Source organism: Emydura macquarii, unplaced genomic scaffold (genome assembly GCF_026122565.2).
Source record: "Emydura macquarii macquarii isolate MOO-44397 ecotype Brisbane River unplaced genomic scaffold, CSIRO-AGI_Emac_v2 contig_2531, whole genome shotgun sequence".
Taxonomy (NCBI): Eukaryota; Metazoa; Chordata; order Testudines; family Chelidae; genus Emydura; species Emydura macquarii.
The window spans coordinates 7,904,744-7,929,769 of NW_027132668.1; the positions used below are offsets into that span (position 1 = coordinate 7,904,744).

A 25,026-nucleotide genomic window follows, 5' to 3' on the forward strand; every position below is an offset into this window, starting at 1 on the left:
GTTGTTCTGAACCATTAGGCCGGTATGCAACAGGAGCATCTCTCTTCGACCCCTGACTGTTTAGTGCATTATCCTGGTTGATTTGCATGCTGTTGGTAACCAAGTTGAATTGTTTCACACTTAAATATTAAACTGTCCAGCAATCCACAATTTATTCAATAGAAATTAACTTTTCTTAAATTAAAATTCAGCTACTTTTAGAGCTGGGCAAAATTTTTAGGATGAATATTTTATTTGATGAAAAAAATTCAGTTTTGGTCAACCCAAAGCTAACTGTAAATTTAACACAAAAAGTTTTGGTCATTCTCAAAAGAGGGGGGATTGGGGAAAAGCGCATTGGTGCCACCTCCAAAACCCCTTATAACATTTAACCCAGCGGTTAGGGCACACATCTAGGATATAGGGGACTCATGTTCAAAGCCACATTCTGGAACAGAGCCAAAACAAACTTTTTTGATTCAGCAAAAACTGCTAAATATTTTTACTTTGGGTTCAACCCAATCCATTTGTTCCCCCAATTCCTCAGAACTGCTACTGAACCAATAAATCAGTTAGTCATCCAACTCTAGCTCCATTGCAATCTAAATTATTGTTGGATCAGAAGCTGTGAGTAATCAATCCTTTAAGATTTTTACCCACAATGGGACTCTTTCCATTGAAAGTAATGTATGAAGTGCCATGAGATGGAAAACTGTAAGTTGTATAAAACAGCGCCATCAGAAATAGCTTGTTTCTGTTACACTGAAGTCAGGCTATGGAACGTAAACTTAAAAACACTAATACTTCATCTTCCTTAATATTCTATCAAAATTAGCAAGGTTGTAGACCTGAAAAAAGTATAATTAAACTCCAGCTACAAAGAAAGACATAAATAGCGTTGTCAATTCAAATTCAGCATGAGGTGTCTGACGCATCGCTAAATCATTTAAAGTCTCATTTTTTAAACTAGACAATTGATTGAGGCTTATGGTTAGGAGAGAGCTCTTTTTTTTTCCACCCGTTCAGGAGAGACAGGTTCCTCTTTAGATCCACAATGAATAAAACAGATCTTCACATTATCAGGTTTTTAAATAGAATCCCGTTCTACAGAAACTCAACGTCCATGGTATTAATTCTACCCTGAATATCAGTCTATTTGATACATAGCTTCTAATTTACTTCACATTAAGAAACATCACAATTTCATACAGCCCCAAGAGTCTGGGTTTCACAGGACTGTCCTGATTTGACCCCCCAAAACCCCATTACAGTTCAAATAGGTCATGTCCCATGGGGTTGGGTGGGCTTGGCTCCATCTCTGGGTGTTGCCTCCTGAAGCATGAATGAGTGGCATTGCAACCTGGTGCCCAGGATCTCAGCACCACTCATTCCAACTTACCCATGCTTCTAGTTTTTTTGATATTTCATTCAGAGTTCCACCACTCTTTTCCTCCCTAATACTTAGCACCATACAGCACTTTGCATGTTCAAAGCACACGTATGCACGTCAACCAGTAAAAATGTATATTCTATGACATCAGTGTTCTATTAAAAATGTAGTATTTCTGGTGTGGTTAAAAATTGGAAAGATACTAATGGCAGGCATGGTGCAGAACACTGCAGTAGGCTCAATTATGACAAGAGGGATATTTTTGCTGACTGAGGATTCTGATCATGGAGCACCTTCTGAAGGCTCATCTACATCTCAAGTAAAAGCACTGTCAGCAGTTATCCTGAGCAGCACCAGCAGTAACTTCAGCACACCCAGCAAGCAAGGAAGATATGAAGATTGACGATAAATGGTTAATGCTATAAATGAGTATAAACTAAAACTGAACCAAACAGTTACCCTTCCATTACAGACTCAGCAAGCAATGTGGACAAACTCAGCTTCAATGCTATCATTTAAATAATTCCTACCAAGTGGGAGTTTTAAATTCCTGTTAGTTTGCTCTCACTCAAAGAAGAGCAGGAGAACCAGTTGAGACTATATGATAAACACATAGCTTAATTCCTAAAGATAACTATACCAGCAATAAAAACACATTCCAGGGGCAGGCACTTGTAATGTGTATAATGAAAAATAAAACTCCCCCTGCCCTGCTCACACTAACTAGGGCTTCCTGTTACCATGAGCACAAGGCTCTTTTTTTTTTTTTTTTTAAGTTGCCATCTGGTTCTTCATTAAAATAATAAATTGAGGCTTCGGCAAGGAATCATTCACAGCATGAGCATGGTCATCTTTCACGACATGGCGATTAACTCACTGATCATTCTTGCAAACAATTTGCTGAAGTGTCCATTGATGGCAGAGTGCCAGCACAGCAGCACCCAAAGCAGCCAGTGAGACACTCGCTGTTCTGATATTTCCAGTGACGAAACAGTCACTCATATGCATGTCTTGATAGTGTCAATAGCCAACTCCATTTTTGGATTATTCCAAATCCTTCTCTAAGGGGTCTCTAATCCTAACATTTAAAATTAGCATCAAAACCATTTTAGAAATGCTTGTCTCTATTTTATTATTTTTCTTTGCAATACAGAACCCCAGATACTGGAACATTAACTTCACCTTGTCAAAGTACTTTCATCTCCTGGCACATGTGGTTAAAGGCATTACACCTTTGAGGCACTTCTTGATTCAGGGTTGCTCTTCTCCCTTAGGATCTATAATCTAGCTCAACTGTACTTGCAAGAGACGCCGAGTGTAACAAGCACACCACACCTTCTGGCATGTCAGTTCTACTACTTCACCCATGTCCACCAAGCAGAACAAGATGAAGTCCTAGAGTAATTCAGAAAAACATAAAATGTGGCCATTCCAGTGGATGTGTCCAAACACTGATCAATGTCTAGTTTAAAGAGAGCCACTAAGAAGTAAGGACACATCAGTTTAGAAATCACAAAACTCCTTTATTATTGTTTTTCTCTGTACTGAGGAAATTCAGGATGGCTTCCTCCACCCCAAACACTTTTAAGATACTTTTTCGTTTTATGTAAAGAAAAAAGAAAAAGATAGAAAACAGGAGGGAAAAGGAATTCTTTTTACAGAATTTCAGATTTGTTAGAACAACCTTAAGATTTCCAGTTCTTCCATATATAAATGGTTTGGATCATAATCTGCTTCAATGCTCTTTGATTTTTATCCTGCTCTCAAGTGTTCCAAGACTGTCTTGATGACACTTGCAGATGCTCCCTATGCTGTTCCAAGTAATGGTCGTTACCGCCAACATGAAATGACAGCAGGAATTCTTGATCACATCATAGACTATCATGCATTAAGTCACATGCACATTATTATTGAGCAGACAGACCTGTGCTCAAGATCTTCACAATGAACTAGCATACTGAGATTGATGCATGGAAGACTCAGGTTTGAGGCACAAAGAATTCAGAAATAATCATTAATTCTCTTTGGAGAATGAATTCTCTTTGGAGGTGAGAGGAGCACTGACTGTCTCTCTCAAAGTCAGTTGTCTACATCAGCACTATAATTTCAGATTCCTGGGGACCTCCACCACAAAATTCAAGTTCAAGCTAATAAAAGCTAGAACATTTCTGAAACTGATAATATTTTCAAATGATTGCACACATGCACTGTATAATATTAAAATCATTTCTGAAATGTCCAGTTTTTAATTTTAGCTATTTCAGCTTATTACCCTGAATATGTTAGTGTCTTTGTAATTGCATATGACAGTCAAATAAGACAGATATATTTCTGAGGAATTTCTGAAGCAAGAGGAACAACATATTCAAAGAAAAAACATGATAGACTGAACATAAGATTGTTCCATTAGCAAGTGCTTAAATGAGAAAAACGGAACTTGACCCAAATGTGTCTGAGTTAGTACTTTATCAAACAGGCCTCTGTGGATTGCACAGAATATTACACTTTTCAAACTGACTGTCTGTGGTCAGATTTGAGACTCAAACAAAATTAATACAATTTTCTGCTTTCTGAATATTAAAATCTAAAATGAGAATTAAGAGGAAAGAAAATTCTTAGTACCACAGCTATTGAATTTGGAGAGACCTACTGTATTAAGAAGATTTGAGAAGAGCCTTATCAAAATGATAGGAGTTTGTTTTTACTGGGATTTAGAAAATCCATCTCCCTCTCGAACTTGAGGCAATTGCACAATTCAATTTAAAAATAAGTTCAAAATGGTGTTTTCAGCTTAACAACCCAACACTATTTCCTCACTAAATCCACCAGCCACCAACACTCCTTCCCCAGAAGGACAATGGGAAGACAAGTTCCTTGCAGCATGCCCTGAGAGACAGCATCAGGCTTTGCAGGACCAGTGGGGGGATCAAGTTCCAAAGACAAAAAGCCTTCACTGAAAATTCCTTCTCTGGCTTCTCAAGGAAACTGCTGGGTTGGGTGCCTAGAAGGCTCTCAGCTGCAATGTATCATGAGGCAAGGTGGCCTCAGATGATACACATGGTACACCAGTCATAGCATAGATAATCAGATCTGGTCAGGAATTTTCTGTGAAATGATTCTCTGATGGAAAACATACTTTTGTCAAGAAAAATTCAGTTTTACTTGAATATTTTGTTTTTGTTTGCTGGAAAATCATTCCCAGCTCTGGGGCTCCTCTGCTCTTACACAGGCCATCTGGCAGGCTGCTAGAGAGCTCTGGCTTCCAGGTTCGCTGGTTCCCAGATAGACCACCACGGGGACTATCTCAGAGCTGGGTGCTCCCAGGACATTCGGGCTCCCCTGCAACCCGGAAGCCTCGGCACCACAGCTACCTGGCGGTCTGCCAGGAGCTCCAGGCAGCCTCGGGAACTCTTCAAAAAAGGTCAAAACAAAACATCATTTTGACTAATTTCTAAATGAAATTTTGAATTTCAAGTTTTTCTTCTGGTTTGGAACAATTTTTTTATTTTTTTTATTTTGGTATTTCCCATGGACTGGGAATTCCCCAGTTTCCAGCCAGCTGTAATCATCAACCATCTAAATAATACAAGGAAAACTTACAATTTCTAGTGAAAAGAATATTGCAATTTTGCTCAATACATTTTTGTAACCATGTAAGATTCAAAAGTTTAAGATATGTTTGCATTCTACATTACAAAACATGGGTAATTTTCAGGTTACCACCACATACTGCCCCATTATGAACTCATGCTGTATTCCACTTGAGGAAGCAGATGTGGTGTATTTACCACACTGAAAGTTGATCACAAGGTATTCTCGCAAGCATGACAATTTCAATCATATGCCGGTTGGATGAAAACAATACCGCTGATCAATATATTTTATGGTACTTGTGCTTCATGCACCCATCTACAAAAAATATAGCTGTAAATGGTCTTAAGCCAAATGGCCAATTTATTTATAAAGAGCAGCCTGGATGTGTGAAAGAAGAGATAAACATTTACTAAGTAGTTACTAAGTAACTTAGTCATTCGTTAGTATTTACTTGCTATAGTTAGTACAAGCTTTTCTGGCATTTCTGCGACACTGAAAATCCAAGTAAATATAAATATATGAGTTCTATCTGACCCATCTGAATGCATTTGTAAAGTACTGCCCATGTTTAACTGTTATAGGTTAAAGAAATAGGAGCAGATATAGGGTCCCTAGTCCAGCTTCTCTAATGGAGCAGCTAAGGATTTCCCATATGTATGAGAATTCCCAGGGGCTGAAGTAGCGAACCATGCTGGCTCTATCCCACTCACTCCAAGTTTTCCCTATTCCTCAGCACAGAGTGCATGTTGGAGATGGGCTGGCACATTAGACATGCCAGGATCTATCTTTTCTGCCCCATCTCCTAGGATTCCAAGATGAGCAGCTGCTCAGTGTCTGTCCTAATCTGGCACATGGTCTTTTATGAAACGTTTTATAAAAAATTATATCGTATGGAAGGTGCACTGAATAATCAGCCTATTAAGCCATAAACTCCAGACTTCTAAGCAAGGATTCCAAGTTATTTTTCTTGAAGGCTAACTGTGAAAAGCAAATTAATGGGGAGAGATTTTCTCAGTTCTCTCTTGATTTCTCCTTTTTCCCCAGAATCAGAAAGGTGCAAAGTTTTCCTTCCATATGTAACAGGAAAAAATGTCAAATTACATTTGATTATTCCAAGTGTGTGTGTATGTGCGTGAGAAAATTACAGAGCAGAGTTTGAAAACAAACCAATAGCAGTTTATTATTAATAATTTACAGTAGCATCCACGATGCACAAAGCATTTTCCAAAGACCTAAGAAAGACAATCCCTGTTCTAAGCAGTTCATAATCTAATGAAACTTTCCTTCATCCCAGAAGAGCTAGAGCTGGGCATCCTCATTCAGATTTAGTACCTAGCAAACCACCCTTTCAAGATGGGCCCATCTTAATAGCACATTAAATTCTTGCTTAGAACTTAAAAAACAACACATATGTATATTGGCTTTTCTAGTACGCAAATCTGTTGGCTCGAATATTGAAAGGATTAGCCAGATGCACTAGTTTACTCTGAAGTTGCTGTCCTCTACAATTTCTCCCACTTGAATGAGAAATTGGCAGTGGGCGTAAATCGGTATCCCTTCATTCAGTGACCAGTGTTAACCTCACACCTTCCAACTCCCATCTGTTAACATGAATTCTACAGAAGAAAAAGTTTTAAACAAGTGAGAGTGTCAAAAAAAACAAACAAACAAAAGCTGGTTACTCTGGGCGGCAGAGCTACCCCAGGGTGTGTCTAGCACAGCAACTAGACACCTGCAGCTGGCCTATGCCAGAAACCATGAAATGAGGGGAGACAGAACCTGTCATATTTCAAATGTAGTAGAGAGGTATAACGTAAACTTTAGATTTGAACGTCCTCAGTTGTAAAGGTTGTTCAGATCTGGGATTTTGTTTGAGCTGTATTTGTAATCATTGAAAGGCACATTTGTTCCCTTGGGACTAGTTCCCTGACAAATTTCAAGTTCCAACCACCTCCCAGCTGAGGTGCTAGAGAGTCAAAAAAGGAAGTAAACTTTATTTACGAGAGCAGACATGTATTTATTTTCTATTCTCTTTTTGAAAATTGCTAAATCATTTTTGCTCAAATTTAAAAACAAAAACAAAACGACTCATGCTCCAGGGGGGTGGAGAAAAAGCCATGTAAAAGCACTGTTATGATAAATATAAGCAACCAATATGAAACATGTGCAACCTAAAGTACAGGTGTTTTGCTTGCAAAACTTGTAAAAATAATGTAAAAATACATTTATAATAGGATACAGAAAAATTAAGTTATTTAGATCCATCTGCTTTAATTGCCTTAACAAAAATTAACAAAATACCTATGACAAAATGCAACAAAAAACAACTGAAGGGGCTGGCATAGACCTGAATAACAATATTCTGACAAAAAGGCATGATGTTTCCAAAAAGCAAGGAAAAGAGAAAATATTCAAATGCCACAATCAGGTAACTTCAGAAAATATTTTTGAAAGCAAGCTTATAAACAGATTGTGACTTTCCGGGGTTGTATCCTCACATTAAGAACTCATGGCTCGGCAGGATGCAGGGTCTTCTTCACTTGGCAGGCCCTCCCAGAGGGATGGCAGATCCCACATGGCTGCAGTACGAGGGCTCCAACAATGTCCAGGCCACCCCACACTCCATTGATTCTCCTTCTCTCAAAGAGAGAGAAATCTAGGTTTGGCTCAGCTTTGATTTCTTCCTTTACGATAAGGGCCTCAGTTCACTCAAAATGCTGAACTATAGCAGGAATGGATGGTTCCGTCTCCACTCTGCTCCCCAACATGTGACCCTCCTGCATTCTGTGGCTCAGATCACATCCAATTTTATTCCAAATTAGACCTTGCTGTTTGCTTTGCCCTTATCTACAGCTTTTAGAGCTTTACACTGATTTCAAATACACAGGAATGTAACCTCTCTCCTGGCCTAGATCACCCCGTTGGGGAGAAAACCTCCAGAAGGATCCTTTCACACTGTCCTGTTAGGGGGCCTTCCCCCATAGAGCCAATTACCTGCATGGCTCCTATGGGAGATGCAAGAGGCACCAACACTAATCCCTGGCAGCCTGCCCTTGGGTTCTAAGGTGCTGACACAGCTCCCTTTATTGTAGTATCTGAGCACTTCACAATATTTACTGTTGTCCTCGCACCACTACCCTGCAGTAGTGAACGATTACTACCCTATTTTACAGGTGGGAAACTGAGGGATAGGAACTTGCCCAAGGCCACACAAGAAACCTGCAGGCAAAGCAGGGAATTATACCCAGCTTTCCTGAGTCCCGGCGATAGTGCCCTAGCCCCTAGTCCGCCAGCAAGCCCCAGCATCCTGTGAGGCTAAAGCCCAGAACCCTGAACCCCAGCACCCCATGAGGCAGAAGCCCTGAGCCTTCCCGCCCGACGCTGAAGCCCCAGGCCCTGTAGATTTTATAGCATGCTGGGGAAGGGGCCCAGAAAGAAAAAGATTTGAGAACCCCTGCTCTAGACAGTCCTTCTGCTCTGTTTCCCATTGTCATCTTGCACCCTCCCCCTTGAAGCCTTGCTGCCAGGATTGCCCCTCTGTATTTTACTTTCTGGGGAAACATCACGAGATGCGAGAGAGGACAATGTGTCTCTCCTCCCTCTCTCCCAGCCCTGCCAAGTCTTCATTCCCACCCCTTCATGGACCATGACCCCAGAGCTCCTCCCATGGTATCTGGAGGAAGGGATAATAGTGCCATGAAGACAGAGGACGCTTCCTTCCACCTATCTGCGGAATGACCCCTATTGTACATTGATCTCAGGGAGGGATGATCTGGGACATAACAAACAGGCTCACAATATGCAGCCACATATCTGAGATGAGAACTGAGCACTGGAAGTTGCCAGTCAATGCGGCGTGCTAACTTGTCATATTGTAATAAAATCTGACTGAAAAGGAAAGCTTAGTGCTGAAACGCAGAAACTCTCACCATTATTTAGCACTTAACTCAAACCTATACATTTAAATACGTACACTACTGTCACTGCCACTGGATAGCTACAGTTCATAAAATGATCTTATTCAACATAGAATATTCACTGATCCTACGTGATGAAATATATTCTACATATACAGCATGTTTTTAAATATAGACACCTCCCCCCAAAAACACACAAATACCAAAAGTTTCATCTCCTAATGATTAACCCTTCCAGCTTTCTAATCATGCTAGCCTTACCTTTCCTTAGTCCTTCATTCACTCATATGCAGCATGCCTTGTAGTATGCCCCTCCACATCAAGTGCAGTAATAGGAACTGATACTGATGAACACAGAGTGCAGCAACGGCTCACACACAGATAATTTCATTAATTATTCTAAACGGAAAAGCCATCCCCTTACACATACCAGTTTCATTTAAATATGATGTTTGAAAAGCAGCAACATTGGAATGTAAAATGCCAGCCCAGCAAGTTACAGCCCTACCTCTGCTATTCCTCAACAACAATCATGCATACCAAATGACAGAGAACAGAACTGGAAATGTGAATTGAACAAACAGAATAAGGAAGCAATTTTTGGATGTCACTATTTCCACAAAACATGCTTTCAGTTTTGCAGTGGACTGTAGCTGCACTATTTATAGCAAATAATATCTCCCCTGTTTCATTTACCTCCCAAGAGAAACAAGATTTCCAAGGAAATCTTCAATTAAGGAATTTAAAAAATAATGTATTTTCATTTGAGCCTCCGACGCTAACAGTTTTAGAATGACAAATGCACCTTGTAAAAACAACTATCTTTTTTTCCCTTCGTTATTGCACTGGGCTTCTAGGGGAACTCAGTACAAAAATAAATATCTGTCACAGTGAAAATTACAGCTCAAGCAGTGTAGTCTAAGGAGAACAGAATGGCTCTCCAAGATAGCAATCCCTTTACACAAACTGTAGCAGTGGTTCTAATTGCCATAATAATTTACTAAATGTCTCTCTACCAAAAACTGGTTTCTTGCAACAAACACAAAGAAATTAAATTGATAAGCATGATGTACTATGTAATACATCGAAGAATAGAAAAATACATTGCAGATTTACATATACATAACCCTCCCCCAACAGTATATTTACACTACACTCGGCTCGTTGAAGACAAACAAAAGAGTTCAACTTCTTCTGCCCTTACGCTCTACCCCACATCACATGTTCCGAAATAGGATAACGTTATTTGACAGAATTACTGAGTAACATGTCATTTAAATGCAATTAAATAAATGCAAATCACTAGGAAAAAACGGAAACAAATATAAGGCTAGACACACCTGTGCTTTTCTTCAGAAGGAGCCACAATTCTGCAATATCCTTGTATAGCAAGGAAATCAGATTTAAGGTCATATTGCCACAAATCAAGTTAGTGCAAAGCAGTTCTGTAGACAGTGACCTATTTATCTGTAAGCCTGTCTTCAGAACACAAAGCAAGCACAAAATTCCATCTTTCAGTCAAAGCCAAGCTACATGGGATACAATACCTTTCTTCAAATTACATGCAAAGCAAGTGTGCCTTTCAACATGATCAGAGGTCCGGCCAAGGGTTAGCTGTTTACTGGCTATTTACCAGTTTCAGTCTTATTGTATAAAGAACTGGCATATACTACACTCAATTTATTTACTTAGAGTGTGAACACATTCACTGTTCAAATAGTGTTAGAACAAGAATGTGTTAAAAATTAATTAAATCTCTCAGTGTTGCATGTCATAAACCTCCCTTTAGGAACCCTACATTTAACAAATGGTAACCTATCAAGTAAAGCCATCTTTTTTCCTCCCCACACAAGGAAATATATTGTCCAACAGACAGCTGTCTTCCCCAAAGAGTATTTTCATTAGCAAATCCCTTGGAATTTAATTGGATATTTCATATTTAGTAGAGAAATCTCACCCTTGCATCTTTGACTTAAATATATTAGAATATTTTGTCTGATGGTAAACCCATAAAGCAACTGTTCCTTATGAAAATCCAACAAGCGTGGTACAAATAGCTCCCTTCTCTAAAAAGAACCCTGTTTTATTTACAAAGTACACTGGTGAAATGTACACAAGACTTTTTAAAAATAAAATAAAATAAAGGCAACCTTCAAGAAAATCAATTACTACCAATTATTTTGTATGACCTTTCACACACTAATATTTAGCAATCTTGCTTTACTAGATCCGTTAAGGTAATTGCTGAAGGATAGATTATCTGTTAATTAATGGTCTCAAGATTGTTTAGCAGCAATCCAGATTCACTAATACAAAGAGTAAGAAGATAAATGAGAGTGGCAGCAGCAGCAGCAATTAGATGTCCTATATAAAAATTCATGGATTTCCTCCCCTTGTTATTGTAAGAGCTCTTTCCCAACAAGAGAGGTCAAGAAAAGAGGACAGTGGGGATAAAGAGCTTGGATTGATGGTTACATCTGTTCACACAATCCATTTACATGGGGAAAAGCTCAGTTATGTATTCAGCAATCCAGGCTATCAACCAATTCTATACATAAAGAACCAACAGAAAACAAGTTACTAATGGAGTGCACTCGATATTTTAACTACTTATCTGCAAAAGTATTTTACTGATCTGCCTTCAACTCATCCATCCTCAGTGAGGTAGAAATGCTTATAAATGTTAAATGGGTTTGAAATTATTACAATACGCCTTCCTTAAATATGAATATCAAACAACCTGGTACAGTACATTGCATTAAAATACAGCTTGAGAGTGCAACTAAACCATAACTAAAGAAATCCAGCTATTCCATTCTTAGTATTCACCATTATGCTTCATGGATCTGTAAGGACTCACAAGTGTGGCTGGATCCTAAAGAACACTTAATATTTTAAAAAGTTAGAATTGAACTAAAAATCCTGCCATACCCAAAAAATACTTTAATTGTTCTAGATCTTAAAAAATAATGATAATAACAACTATTATAATATTTGGACTTCCATAGTGCTTTCCATCTGAAAAACTCACAGCATCTTACAAACATTAGTGAATTAATTTTCACCCCATGCATGTGAAACAGTTAAATACTATCTCAATTTTCCAAATGTGGAAGCTGAACCAATGAGATTAAGTGAGTTGCTCTACGTTGCACAATACACCTGTGGCAAAGTCAGGAACAGAACCCATATCTCCTGACTCTCGGTCCTCTGCCTCAACCACAAGATCCTACTCCCTCTTGCAGGTTAACAGATTGCCACAGATTGTCACCTGATATCTCCACAAGCCATTCAGGTGAGTTTGTACATTGGATCAAGACCTGGAATTCCAATCCTCAGACAGCACTTGTAGTTAAAATTATCTTATTTGTAGTTTTTGCAGTACAAAGTGGTCCCAGGCAGAGCTTCTCCTCTTTCCTATTAGGATATCAAAACAGTATTTTGGAAATAAATAGGATTTCTGATCGTAAAATATATGCATGGCACATGCTGCCATTTTTCTTTCTTTCTTAACAGCACAAAGTCAGTCAGATGCAACAGCTATAGTGTGAACTCAGCACTATGCTTGGCCGAAAAGTCTAATCCACAGCACAGCATTCTGAAAATTTACTCCTTATCTAAAATGTATTTAACTACACAGAAGTGATGGCAATCCTTTTGGATTATCTAGAGGAAAGAGACAGGGACAGCTTTTAATGACATTTGTGGAAAAATAGCAGAAGAGAAAGAGGGGGCTAAACCACTGTCGCAAAAACAGAGATATGTATCCTTCAGCATAAACATTTCAATAAGGTAACATTTATAAACACACAATAACCTGACACGTTGGCATAATTGAATCTGAGAGTGTCTTTTTTTTTTTTTTTTTTTAAACTAAACTAATTTACGCAGCATTGACTACGGTCAAGGTAGAGATGATATGTAAACATTGTGTAGATTAGCATTGCTTTTTCTGAATCCTTTAATATTGTGAGAAAGGCAGACACAAACCTCATCACAGACGAGGATTTCAGAGCACAGGGATTCTCATTTAGAGGAAGGTTGTGTAGCTAATAAATAAATCAGGTGAAAGCAGAATATCAGTATGATGGCAATTAAGTCTCTTGTAAATTTTAGAATCTTTAGTTCTGTAGAAGTCTTCAGTTATATGTAAAATTGTTGTGGTAGGAAGACAGACAAGAGCCAGAGGTAAAGGGCACTCAGAGAATCGGATGCATTTTAAAATGTTGTTTTTGACTCAATCAGCTTCCTATGGTGTGCGTCAGGAAAAGAAAAAATCAGACTGATATAGAACCTAATGTATTTCTATCCTTTGTCTTGCAGTTTGAAGTAGAAATTGAAAAGGAAAACTCGCAAGGCAAAGACTGTAGTGTGGGAGAATACATACATATGAATTACAAAACTTGGGGCAACCAGAAAACTCTATTAAGAAATGCAGAAGCAGTAGTCCCAGGGATTCAAGAAGAAAGAGAGATCACATATATTTATATACAAAAACATTTATAGCCTATAAAACAAGTTTCACCTCAAGTATACTCTGCTCCCCACATCAAGCTCACCCACTCACACCTTGGCATGTCATGAAAGGGAAGGGTTCAAAGTTCATCACAGTCACACTACTGAAGAAAGGGAAATGGGGCTTAATAAAGATGCGTGAAATGTCCAGGGCGTGAAAAGGTTTTGTTTTGTTATTTTTAAAATAGTCCAACAAGAAGTCCAAAGAGATTGTAATGCTGGCAAACGAGGTGCCAGCTCATGCCAAAGCCCAGCTGCACAGTTGCCCTGTCCTGTTAGAAAACGGTTCAGAGAGGACCACAGGTGCCTTGGCAGATCAAAACTTGGTGGACGAATGGTTGGGTCAATGACGAGAGAGTGATACACAACAGTCATTGTTACCAATCTTGCCAAGCAGACACCACCGTCACGTCCTGTGGTGGCATAAATGAACATAATTGGCGTCTAGAAGACAGGCAGGCTGAAGAGGTCTGCGTGCAATGGCAGGTCATTATTCTCACGGCTCTTAGCCAACAGCATGATAGAGGCCTTCTCACGGCAAATGTGGGGCAGTATTATGTTGCTAAGTATTGGTAACCATGCAATGGAGTTGCCTGTAAAGTCCCGGTAAGAATAGGTATAGCTTTGTTAGGCTTTACATCGACCAGCCTCACATGAGATGAGTGATACCAGACAGGAGCACAGTACTCTGTTGTTGAATAGCAGAAGGCCAGGGCACTAAGCATCCGGGTGCTCGCACCCTAGGTTAAACTGGCCAATTTTCTGAGCAGGTTGTTCCGAGTGCTGACTTTGGCAGCCATCTTCCTCAAGTGGTTGTGGTATGTTAATGATCTATCCAGTGTCACACTGAGGTAAACCGGGCTTGGATCATGCCGCAGGCGTTGGCTATTGAGGAAAATGTTTAACTCATCGTTTGTGCTTGCATTGTGCAGATGGAATACACTAGCAAACGCCTTAGAAAAGCTCGGCTGCAGGCGCCATCAACTACAATAGTCTGCCATGAGTTTCATATCTTCATTCAAGACCACGTCAATTTCTGAGAAGGACTGAGCTTGGTAGTTGCAGCAGGTGTCATCGGCAAAGATAAATGCATACAAGAGTGTAACTAGTAGGTCGTTGATGTACACATTGAACAGCATTGGTGAAAGAACTGAGCCTGCAGGGAGGCCGTTGATCTAACACTTGTAAGAGCTACAGCAATTGCCCCCATGTACTCTAAACAGCCTGTTTTGGAGAAGGAGGTCACCCAATGTGGGGCAATTCGAGAGAGTTTAAACAAAAGGCCTCTGTGCCAAACTGTGTCATAGGTGGTGATCAAATCCAAGAAGGCAACTCCTGTCTTTAGATTTTGTTGAAACCTGTTTTTGATAAAGGTGATCAAAGCCAGGCCTCGATTCACAGGTGCTGCATTCTTTCCTAAACCCTGCCTGCTCAACTTGCAAGACATCATCCAGATCTAGAAGGATTTGTTGGAGGATCAAACACTCAAACACCTTGAAACACAATGACAGCAAGGAGATTGGGTGGTAACACGACACATTGTTGGGGTCCTTGCCCGGCTCAAGAATGGTAAGAATCTCTGCTTGACACCAAGTGCATGGTAACTTTTTTTTTTTTAATGACCCATGTGTAGAAGTTAGTAAGTCACTGACGCGTTTAGTCCAAGGTACTTGATGGAATTCCTCAAGATGTTATGCCCCAATGCTGTGCCTGATTTGATGGAGTTAAGGGCTTATCTAGCTCGTCGACCGTGAATGGCTCTGTTTGACTCCTACCCACATTCTGATGTCAAAGTTGGTGACATTCGTCATATACTTTGCATTTGAATTCCTTCTCCAGTGGGACCTTTGCTATCTGCAGAAAATGGCTTGCAACCTCACTGGGCATAACAACAAGGGGGTGATTTTGACCTGGAGGTTGTTGAGCAGCACCCAACCGGTGGATCAAATTCCAGTACTTTCTGCTGGAATAAGTGAAGACAAGCTTCTCTGTAGATTCCTTCCACTGAGTGAGCCTGGTGGCATCCAGAGACTCAATCAGATAGTCAGTGATGTCCAGGTCCCCAGATAATTCGGATTTCCAAGGCTTGACATTTGGCACTCAAGCAAGGAGCGTAAATTGGATGACAGTCCAGTGATATAGCTAAGTATTTGGCTTTATAAATGGCTCATTGGAATTGGAGGTAGGCTTCATCAACTGGGATACAATGTGACGGAATGGTAACCACGTTATATTCCAGTGCATCTTTTCCCAGTCTGCCTTGGGGAAATTCCACCTAAGCTTGATTGAGCTTTGAATGATGGGTAGCTGTAGTCCGATGTGAATAAGTGATGGTCTATGTTGGCTATGATGAAAGTTATCAAGTACTATATGGCTCACTGGTTGTGAGCTGCTGCCTAACAAACTGACCAAACAAAGGTTGGGTGAGTATTCTTTCTGCCCTCTAACTGAAAGAAATTTGCATTGTTTTGCATCACAAATCAAAAAGTAATTGAAGTCACCCAGTCAATCAACCGTTTGCCGCCGTCATTCAGTGTATCCCCATTCAGAGTGGTGGCTGTTAAAAACACCAACAAATATTGTTGGATGATCAAGTGTGAGAAGGACCTGCTGATCCCAGTGCAAGCTCGGTGGCTTATGTACGTTGGCAATCCTAAAGCAAGCAACCTGGATCATGCTGTAAAAACTGGAGGAGGAGAGTGGAACAGCATCAGATATGTCAGAGCGCATGTATATTGCACGGCCATATTTGGCATCTGAGGTGTGTGAAATGAGATCAAAGCCGTTTATACCATAACATCCTGCTACACTATTACCAACATGAGTTTCTTGCAAACAGATTATGTCAACACTGTGAAGAGTGGCTAACGCACTGATGATGATGCACCAGATGAACCACTGTGGAACAACAGAAGACAAAAGCCTTTGTGGATTGCTTCCCACTCTCCCCTCCACCCTGCCATGAAGAGGAGACGTGTAACTGAATTTCTCCCTACAGCTGAATTTGCAACTCAAAGCAGGAGGAAGAAAGGAATAAAAAGCCCTAACAAAAAGAACTTTTACGCTGCTTGGACTCTGAGGGACAAGGATTAGCAAAGCAAAGCATAAGCAAAAGATAACCAGTGCTTGGTCTGAACTAGAGGACATACAGAGCTTGCTTATTATAGAAGCTTCTATTATCTTTTGAAACTTAAGACTAACTCATACAGGTGTGTGTATGTTTACCTGCTTTAACTTTGAAAATCACTCTTATTTCCTTGTGCTAGTTAATAAATCTTTAGATTATTGTAGGATTGGCTACAAGCATCATCTTTGGTAAGAGATCTAAGGTGCAATTGACATAGGGTAAGTGACTGGTTTTTTGGGACCGGGAGTAAACTGAATATCATTGTGGTTTTTGGTGTAAGGGATTATCTTATCACAAAGGTAAGCTTGGCTAGGTGACAAAACATATCTAAGTACCCAAGGGGACTGTCTGTAAGTCCATGGTTAGGCTGTTATAGTACCTGAGGAGTTTACACTTGATACTTGGTTGGTAAAATCCAAGTATAGAACTCTAAGCCAATTTGGTGTTTGTGCCCTGCTTCATAACTGTCTGCACTGAGGTTGGTACTCATGCTCTTGAGCCACTGAAGGACAGCTTGAAAGAGGTAAACAACCCTAGAGGTCAAAGTCAGCCACAAAAATACTAATTTATGCCCAGATCCTACAAAAATTTACTAGCTTAACGTCACTCAGACAAATAGAGCCCTGCAAATCTGTGGATATCCGCTTTATATCCCTGGATGCGGATCTCCGTGGACCATATTTGCAGATCACAGCTCGGATGCAGATACAAATTTTGTATCCGCACAGAGCTCTGCAGCACACACTCACGCGAAAGGAGCAGCTGTCACTCAGCCCTCAGGCTCCAGCTCAGCTTTCCGAATCATGAAATATGCAATGCAATATGGAGCAATAGCCCATTGGGCATTCTGGGAGTTGTAGACTCCAGCTTGCTCAGACGGAGGAGGTAAACTACAACTCCCAGCAGGGAGCATGCCCGTGTCCTCCTGCGCAGTGAGCCAAGCGCCATTTTGAAAGAGACATCTTTACTTTAGACTAGTGGGCGGCAAAGGCGGGCACTGTGAGCAGGGTAGTTGTCGCCACTGCCTCTCCTGGCTGAGTCTGTATGTGTTTGAACCACCACGGGTGCATAGGGGTGGGCAAACCCCCAACTGAGGTGGCAGCACTGCATATGAGGGCCCAGGATGTAGTCTCCCCTGCCTAGAGCAGGGAAGGAGGTACAGCGGGGATGGAATAGGCAGCGGGGCAGGAGAAGTGGGAGTGGTTGGGGGCTTGACACAGCCCTGCATAACTGGTGTGGGGTGACCTATGGAGCTGTTAGTAGAGCTCTGCAAATGCGCGGATATCTGCATCAAATCCACGGATCATGATATCCAGGGACAAATTCTGTGGATTGCAGATCGGATGCGGATACAAATTTGGTAAATGCACAGGGCTCTACAGATGAGTGGTCTCATTGAAGTCAATGAGACTTCACGTGAGTAAAGTTAAGCACAGGTGTTTGCAGAATGAGGATCTTAATATTCATGAAACTTGAACATTAAAATGTTACAGTTAAAGAGGCATTTCCTCCCACAATGGGTGCACAGAAAAAGATGCCTGTTAAAAGAGCAGTTAATCTTTAAAAAAAAAAAAAAAAGACCAGTTTAATTACCTGATTTGACATGATACATATCATATGTCCACCATTGAGTCATTTGTATAACACATTGAGGAAGTACACTGTATAACAGAAAAGTGCTTGGCCGATTGTATAAATATCAGCATAATTCACTGCAGCACACCTTCATGATAATGAATATATCAGAAGGAGATATAAAAGGGTTGATTCTTAAAGTGAAAAAGTGATTTAATGTGCCACCTCTTGCAAACTGTAATCAAATGCAATGGTTGATTTAAAAGGACAAAATTAACAGGGTTTTTAAACATTTTAAATCTTCTGTGATGGTATGTAAAAAGAACAAAAACTAAAAAAAAGAGTTTTATTCTTTTTTATACCACTAAACAATAATAATTCACATTTATTTTTAAACTGTTTATAAGGGATCCCATAGCACTTTAAGAAAACAAATATATTCAAAGGAACAGGAATGAAAAATTGAAGTGCACTGTCCAAATAATTATTTGTTAACCTGTGTCAGCTGTTTGCCACACCTTGACATAGCAATTTTCAAACTTGTTTTTTTTAGTTAAACGTCTCAATGAAATCCTTCACTGCATCCAATTTTGAAAGTTTTAATCATTGTACCTAGTTTTAATTCAGTCAGAAATTTTGATAAAACTATGAAAAAACCCCTCTCTCTGAGTGATACTACTCCCTTGAGAACGACGGTGCTGATTGTATCAATACTTATTTCAACACTTCAAAATATGAAGATCGCTGTTAAAATAGTAGGGTGAAACCTGCAATAATCTAGACCCTACTAATGAGAAACGCTACCGTTGAAGTGGAAGCTACTGAGCAATCATATTTTGATTGTTGATTGATACATTGCTGGATAAAACAACAAAAAGAAGTCCTTGAAAATGACATGTAGTATAGCAGTAAAAACTGTCCCTCTCAAGAGAAGGTATAAACTCTGTCATTACTAGCAGATACCTCATTCTTTAGTTAAGACACTATTTTAGGGACTGTACTTCTCTGTTCCAGGTTCACAGAAGAAGAAAGCTACCCTCAGGGATTGCACTACATCACCTAGATCCTTCCCTACAAAATAAAGCACAAGCAGTCTCTAGCTTTAAGGATATAAAAAAACTACAATTGGCTCAAGATGCATTAAGTACGTTTCCAGATCTATTTCTAATTTTGAGATATGAAAAAAATGCTTAAAATTCAAATCAATAGAGAGTCAAAGCTTCCTACTAATTACCTGTTCAGTGGGGGACAAAGTATTTAAGCCTAGGAAAGCACAATTAGGCCTAGGTCCACCTCTAGCTGCTGCAGGTTTTTCACTGTGGGTTTTTCCAATTAAGAGGTGAGGCTGCAAAGAGTTCTCCAACTGGGACATTTCTTCATGACAAATTTATCATGCAACATTTGATCATATGAGATGGTATCTGGTGACATTTGGTCATAGTTATTTTGTCTCACCTACATATAACACTTCTAACTTAATTCTATCCATATACTGTACTACGAGGGGTGATGTTTCATGGTTACTAGTAACAGCATAAAGAAATGTCTACTACCAAAGGCTACCATTGAAACACCACTGAAAGAAGTAACAGGAGAAGACTCCTAGGGCTGTGCTGAAATTATTGGTAGTGATGTGTGAAGCTTACTAGGTTCACCAGTTCAGTATGATTAAGCATACAAAAGCTGAGTTGGTTATCCAAACCTTCACTTTGAATATTCTGAGTCAAGCCCAAACTTCTCTGAGATCATCAGCAAGGAAATCTTCTTCTTCTACTAGTACACTCAACGTTCTTCTGGCACGTACCTCTGGCCCAAGTATAAAGGATGCCAGACTTGCTGGGCTCTATGGATCATTGAACATAGGGATGAAGGAGCAGGAGAGTAGAAGTGACAGCAGGAACTGGATCCTTTCATGAGAGGGAGGGAGGTCTGGATGGAAGCAGGGTCACCAACTGTGTTAGGTGGGAGCCAGAAGTTCACAAAGTGGAGACAGATGGAATCCTTCATTACAGTGGCAACAGATTGAGAGCCAAACTGAAAGGGACCAGAAAAAGAACTGGCTTTGACATGCATCTGCAGTGGAAAGAAAGTTGAATGGAAACCAAAATGGAAGAGAGAAGGTCAGAACTGTAATGAGAGGGAACCGAAGATAGAAAGAACAGTTGACCTGGATGTTTTTAGTTGGGCTTTTTTTTAAAGGGTTAATAAGGAGGGTTGATTTCAAAATTATTTATGTGCATATTATCTGAAAATGAACAGTAAAGAATGCAGATCTGTTGAAATAGAGGAAGTGCTGCTCCCCTCTCCCTGCCTCCTCTTTAAAGGAATCAAATCAATCAGAACACAGAAACAAACCTTTCAATAACAGACCCTCCCTTCACAGCGTTTACAGAATAATCATGTAGTCAGGAGGCAGAAGCACCTGAAAATCAGGCTATTAACTTCTCTGCCTCAGTTACCTGGCATCTATAAGATGGTGAACATGGGCCAAATTCAGAGTCTGGCACTTAGTGGGTGGCCCTGCCAGAGCTCTCCAGCCTTACTAGGCTCCATGTCCATGATGTGCTAGTCACATCCAGAACAGGGAGCTTCCTTTCAGCTGCGGAGCTCCTCTGAGGCCACTCACCCGGGCACCCAGAGGCAGAGCTCAAGATTCCCCACCACTGTCAACTCTTGTGATTTTAATCTCAAAACTCATGATATCTGGAGTTTTTCTTAAATGCTCTATCTCCTGCTGAATCTTAGAAGAAAAATAAAAAGATCATGTTTTTAGCCCTCATGGCTGTGTAGAAAAGTTTAAAAATATGAGCCCTAAAGTCTCAAAAACCAGAAGGCAAATAAAAAGAACCCCACATTTCTTCTTTTTTTCCCTAAGCCAGCCTTCATAATTTTAGGACCTGACTCATGATTTGGAACCTCAGAGGCTGGCAGAACTACACACCTAATCAGGGCGTCAGTGACAAGTGCAGCACAAGTCCCACATAACTCCCAAAACTCACCATGCACCAGCTAACATTTTAGAAAAAGCCATGTCTGAATTTCTCCCACTGCCATGCCTTCCGTAGGTTCCACAGTTCCCACACAAGGGAGAGGGAGCCCAGCATCAGCAAAAGGCCAGTGGAGGGCTCGTCTGGGGCAGTATTGCTAGGGAGCAGTGAGGGGTAAGGGCAATGAGCGTGGATAATCCTGTCCTCCAAAAGATTTTAGAAGGACTCTTCAGATTCTGGGACCAACGCTCAGTTTCCTCCCTAGAAGGAAAATCCCAGCACAAATTAATTAAAATCCTGGCCCCTGATGTTTTTTTCTGCTTTGGAGCACAATCTGCATCTCAGTTATTGCATTTATTTAGTATAAGGGGAAAGCAAACTGACACTGCTCATGGCAGCTATAGCATAGTGAAAACACCCAACAACAAAATCAGCTACAATACTTACCTCTCTTCTTCTTTCTAGATACAGTCTTTGTAAAGAACTGCTTTTATAAGCTATAAAATCCAGCAATATAGGTCGCTGCATACAATGTAAAATACAAAAAACCTGCAAAGAGTTTGGATTATTTATGGACATTGTAACAAAGAAGATATACAGCAGCTGTCACTGTGTCCCACGCCTACTCTCTGAGAGGCAAACAGGAAGCATATACCTTTACCTGATTGAAAAAGCAGTCAGTCCATGAAATTTAATTACCCTAAAACAATGGCCATTTTTCTTTCTTTTCCTGTGGATGTTTCCTGATCAGTCCAAGGTAGAAGTGTGGAGACTAAGCTTTTTCACAGAAGCACAAGCTATCGACCACTTTAAGAATTATTATTTGCACTGTTACATTATTTACTCTTACACTAGGTGTGACAGGATGGGCAGGATTATTGCTATGATTCAGACAGCAGAACAACCTCAGCGGAGGAGCAGTCTAATTAGTTAAAGGCATTAATTTCACTACACTACATTCCAGAGTACACATCAAAATTCTTATACTTCAACTTGCCCAACTAAGCAGTAATTAGTAGAAATGTACTACCACTAGGATAAGATAGTTGTGCAACTCTGTTTGGTCGTTGGAGGAAGGAAATAAATAAGATTTTGCAAAAATCTTTGCAAAAATAAAATCCCCTAACCTCATGATCAGAGTTTTGTAATAAACTTTTTGTACACAAAACAAAACTGGCACTTTAGTTTGCCTTTTTGCAGCTTTGCAGCTTTTGAACACTCCCTCTCCATACCCACCACCCAAAAAGTCTATTCAGTCAGTTTTGTGTTGCTCTCTTTTTCCATGATGCAAAGCAAAAACTTGACTGTCACAATCAGGATGAGCTGAAGGTCAAAGAATTAATTCTATGAGCTCTGCCACATGCTCGTCAGTTGAACCAATACATGTGACTAATAGGAGCATGGGGCAACCCTCAAATAAACCCCCTCTTTTTTCTTCTTGTTGCTTACTCTGAAAAGCTTTTAGCATTTGCACCCATCTTTTTCTGTTTCTGGCTCACCTCCCACTGCCCCCCCCCCCCCTTTTTTTTTTTTTTTTTTTTTTTTAAGTAAACTCAAAGAAACACAACATGCTTTGTAGGTGCCAATAGAAGGGGAATATTTTATTTCTATCCCTTTTGTTTCCCACCACTACCACCTTTTTTCTTCCATTTTGTTGTTGTCATGATCAAAACCAGAGAGCTTAAGATTCTCAGAAAGCTAACAGACAAATGTGTTTAATTTCCTTTCAGGTTCAAATAAAAATTAAAATGGAAAAAATTAAAACTATGAAGTTATCTTGCTAGTGATGGTGAATTTTTATTTCTTTAGAATGTATGCTAGCAGAAAAATAAAAGAAACAATCCTGTAATTGATACTGCATCTTCATGCATATACCAGAATTGCATCTGAACCACCTGTCATTTACATAAGTTTCTCAGTCCAACAGAGTCCACCATCAGCATAAACTGTTTTCTACAACTCTGCTTAGAGAGATGCAAATGTACTTATTGGGTGCATCATTGACCAGTTACAATGTACTTAAATCACTTTCTATCCCTGCACTGCAGTAAGGCAAAGACTGGGTAAGCCAAAAGGGATGAGAGAGAAGGGGAGTAGTGGCATAGTTATAGACCTGCTCTACAACTGAAAAAAACAAAAGGAATATTAAGTTTCTCATTTAACACCAAAGAAAGAACCTAGTTAGACAGAGGATAAGTCATCTATTCATCAGGGATAATAGTCATCATGGTACTGAGGCTTGTTCATTTTGGTTGAATACATTTATATTGAAGTCAAAAGGGGTGGATTTGCCATCTATGAACCCAGATTCCCTGAAACTACAGGTTCAAAACACGGCAGTGTTTGCACCAACATACGTCCTTCCAATACAAAAGTTCTTAATTCAACAAAGGTAAGTAAAACTGAAGTCTTTCCAGTTCTGTGCATGGATCACTCAGACATGACAGTGATAACTAAAGTCCTGTCTCTTCTGCAGGGACAGTGAAAATCCAAGAGAAGGTGTACAGTGTCACTGGCCAAAATCCACCCTCCAAAATGTTCAGCAATGTCTTGTTCACCTGACTACCACCCTCACTCTTGAGGTCACTGTATTTCTTTGCTGCTGCTTATATCTAATTTATAAAGCATATTGGGATCCAAAATGTGTGAGACAGAGTGTAGAGCAGTGAAATAAGGGGAAGTAAAAAAGGTGGCAGGGTAGTCCGTTCAAGAGTGTTTTTTCTACCTTTGACTTATTTGGAGCTCAGGGAAGGTGATTTCTCAAGGAACTGCATGGCAATGAACAGGTTTTCTGATTAAGAAATCCCTAGAACAGAGTTCTCCTGTAGCCCTGTGTCCACAGAGAACTTCTCCTGTGGTGTGTGAGTGAATGCGATACAGATTGTGTACAAAATGCACTCGCCTCTCTCTTTGTTCTTATTCCTATTAAATTGCCATAGTGTTTTATCTTTCCAACCTTTCCTTAGCACAGAGGAGAAGACAGTCTTCTTTTCAATTTTCCCATTTGACTAAGTAGCCATTGCGTGGCTGAAGTTTAGCTAAAGCTAGAAGGAGAAGCTATAGTCTCCCAGCAAAATGAGAAAGCCTTAGTTAATTTAGCTTGTTTCTCCTTTCCTTCCTCAGCTCAAGAAGGTAGAAACTTACTGTACCTGAGGGGGAGGCAGTGGAAAAAAATAGTAGTAGTACCCTCTTCAGCTTGTCCAAAGAGAAGTGTGAATCTGTCAGCTACTTCCTGACAGATGACTAGCATTAGGCTTCAGCCAGCCCAGCTGTGACTATTTTAAAGAATCACAGGTGCAGGAATAATCATTTAGCAGGCGCTGAGGGATATCTACATTGTGTTTTGCAGCAGAACTCTGATCTTCAGGCAAATTTCCAAAGGAGGCAGGATAGTATGAAAACAACTGTGGAGACTTATATTGGAACCTTAAAACACTAAGGATCAGAGATTCTGATCTAAATTAAATCAGCTCAAATCTGGGCTAACTCCACTGAAGTCATTGCCTTCAATGGAATTCCCTAAATTTACCCCAATAACCAAGCACAGTAACTAGTCAATGTACTCCAGGGGTACTCCAAAATCTGGCAACCTGTAATTCATGTTTGCTTTGTTCTTCTTTTCTCCTGTTCATGCATTATCGTTTTATGCATTTTACTTCATTTGCCTTAAGTCACAAATCTACCTCAATTGGTCAGCTGGTGGCAATACCAAAATATTCTAGAGTATGTCTGCCTGTATTTAAAGCTCTTGTTGTAGGGAACCTAGCTACAGGTAACAATTTGAATCTATTAAGTATTTAAAAAAGAAACAAACCCCAAGATGTAACAACTATACCATTTGGGGGGAGAGGGGATTTGGTCAAAACTCAAACTAACCAGGATTGAGCATGGCCACTTTTTTGCATGGGAATTTTCAAAAACGTTTTGTCAATATTTAAACAA

General features: G+C 40.0%; 1 protein-coding gene across 10 annotated transcripts in view; it reads right to left on the bottom strand.

Annotated features, from left to right (window-relative positions):
* MCF2L (MCF.2 cell line derived transforming sequence like) overlaps positions 1-25,026 on the bottom strand; it is a 260,528-nt gene that overhangs the window by 121,661 nt on the left and 113,841 nt on the right. Inside the window, exon 1 of one of the 10 annotated variants that reach the window (XM_067563671.1) lies at positions 10,221-10,440. The exons of the other annotated variants lie outside the window; for them this stretch is intronic. Within the exon in view, the coding sequence (XP_067419772.1) occupies positions 10,221-10,293 (73 nt within the window). The 5' untranslated portion in view covers positions 10,294-10,440. Of the gene's footprint in view, positions 1-10,220; positions 10,441-25,026 lie in introns of those variants that run through there. 10 annotated transcript variants of the gene reach the window in all.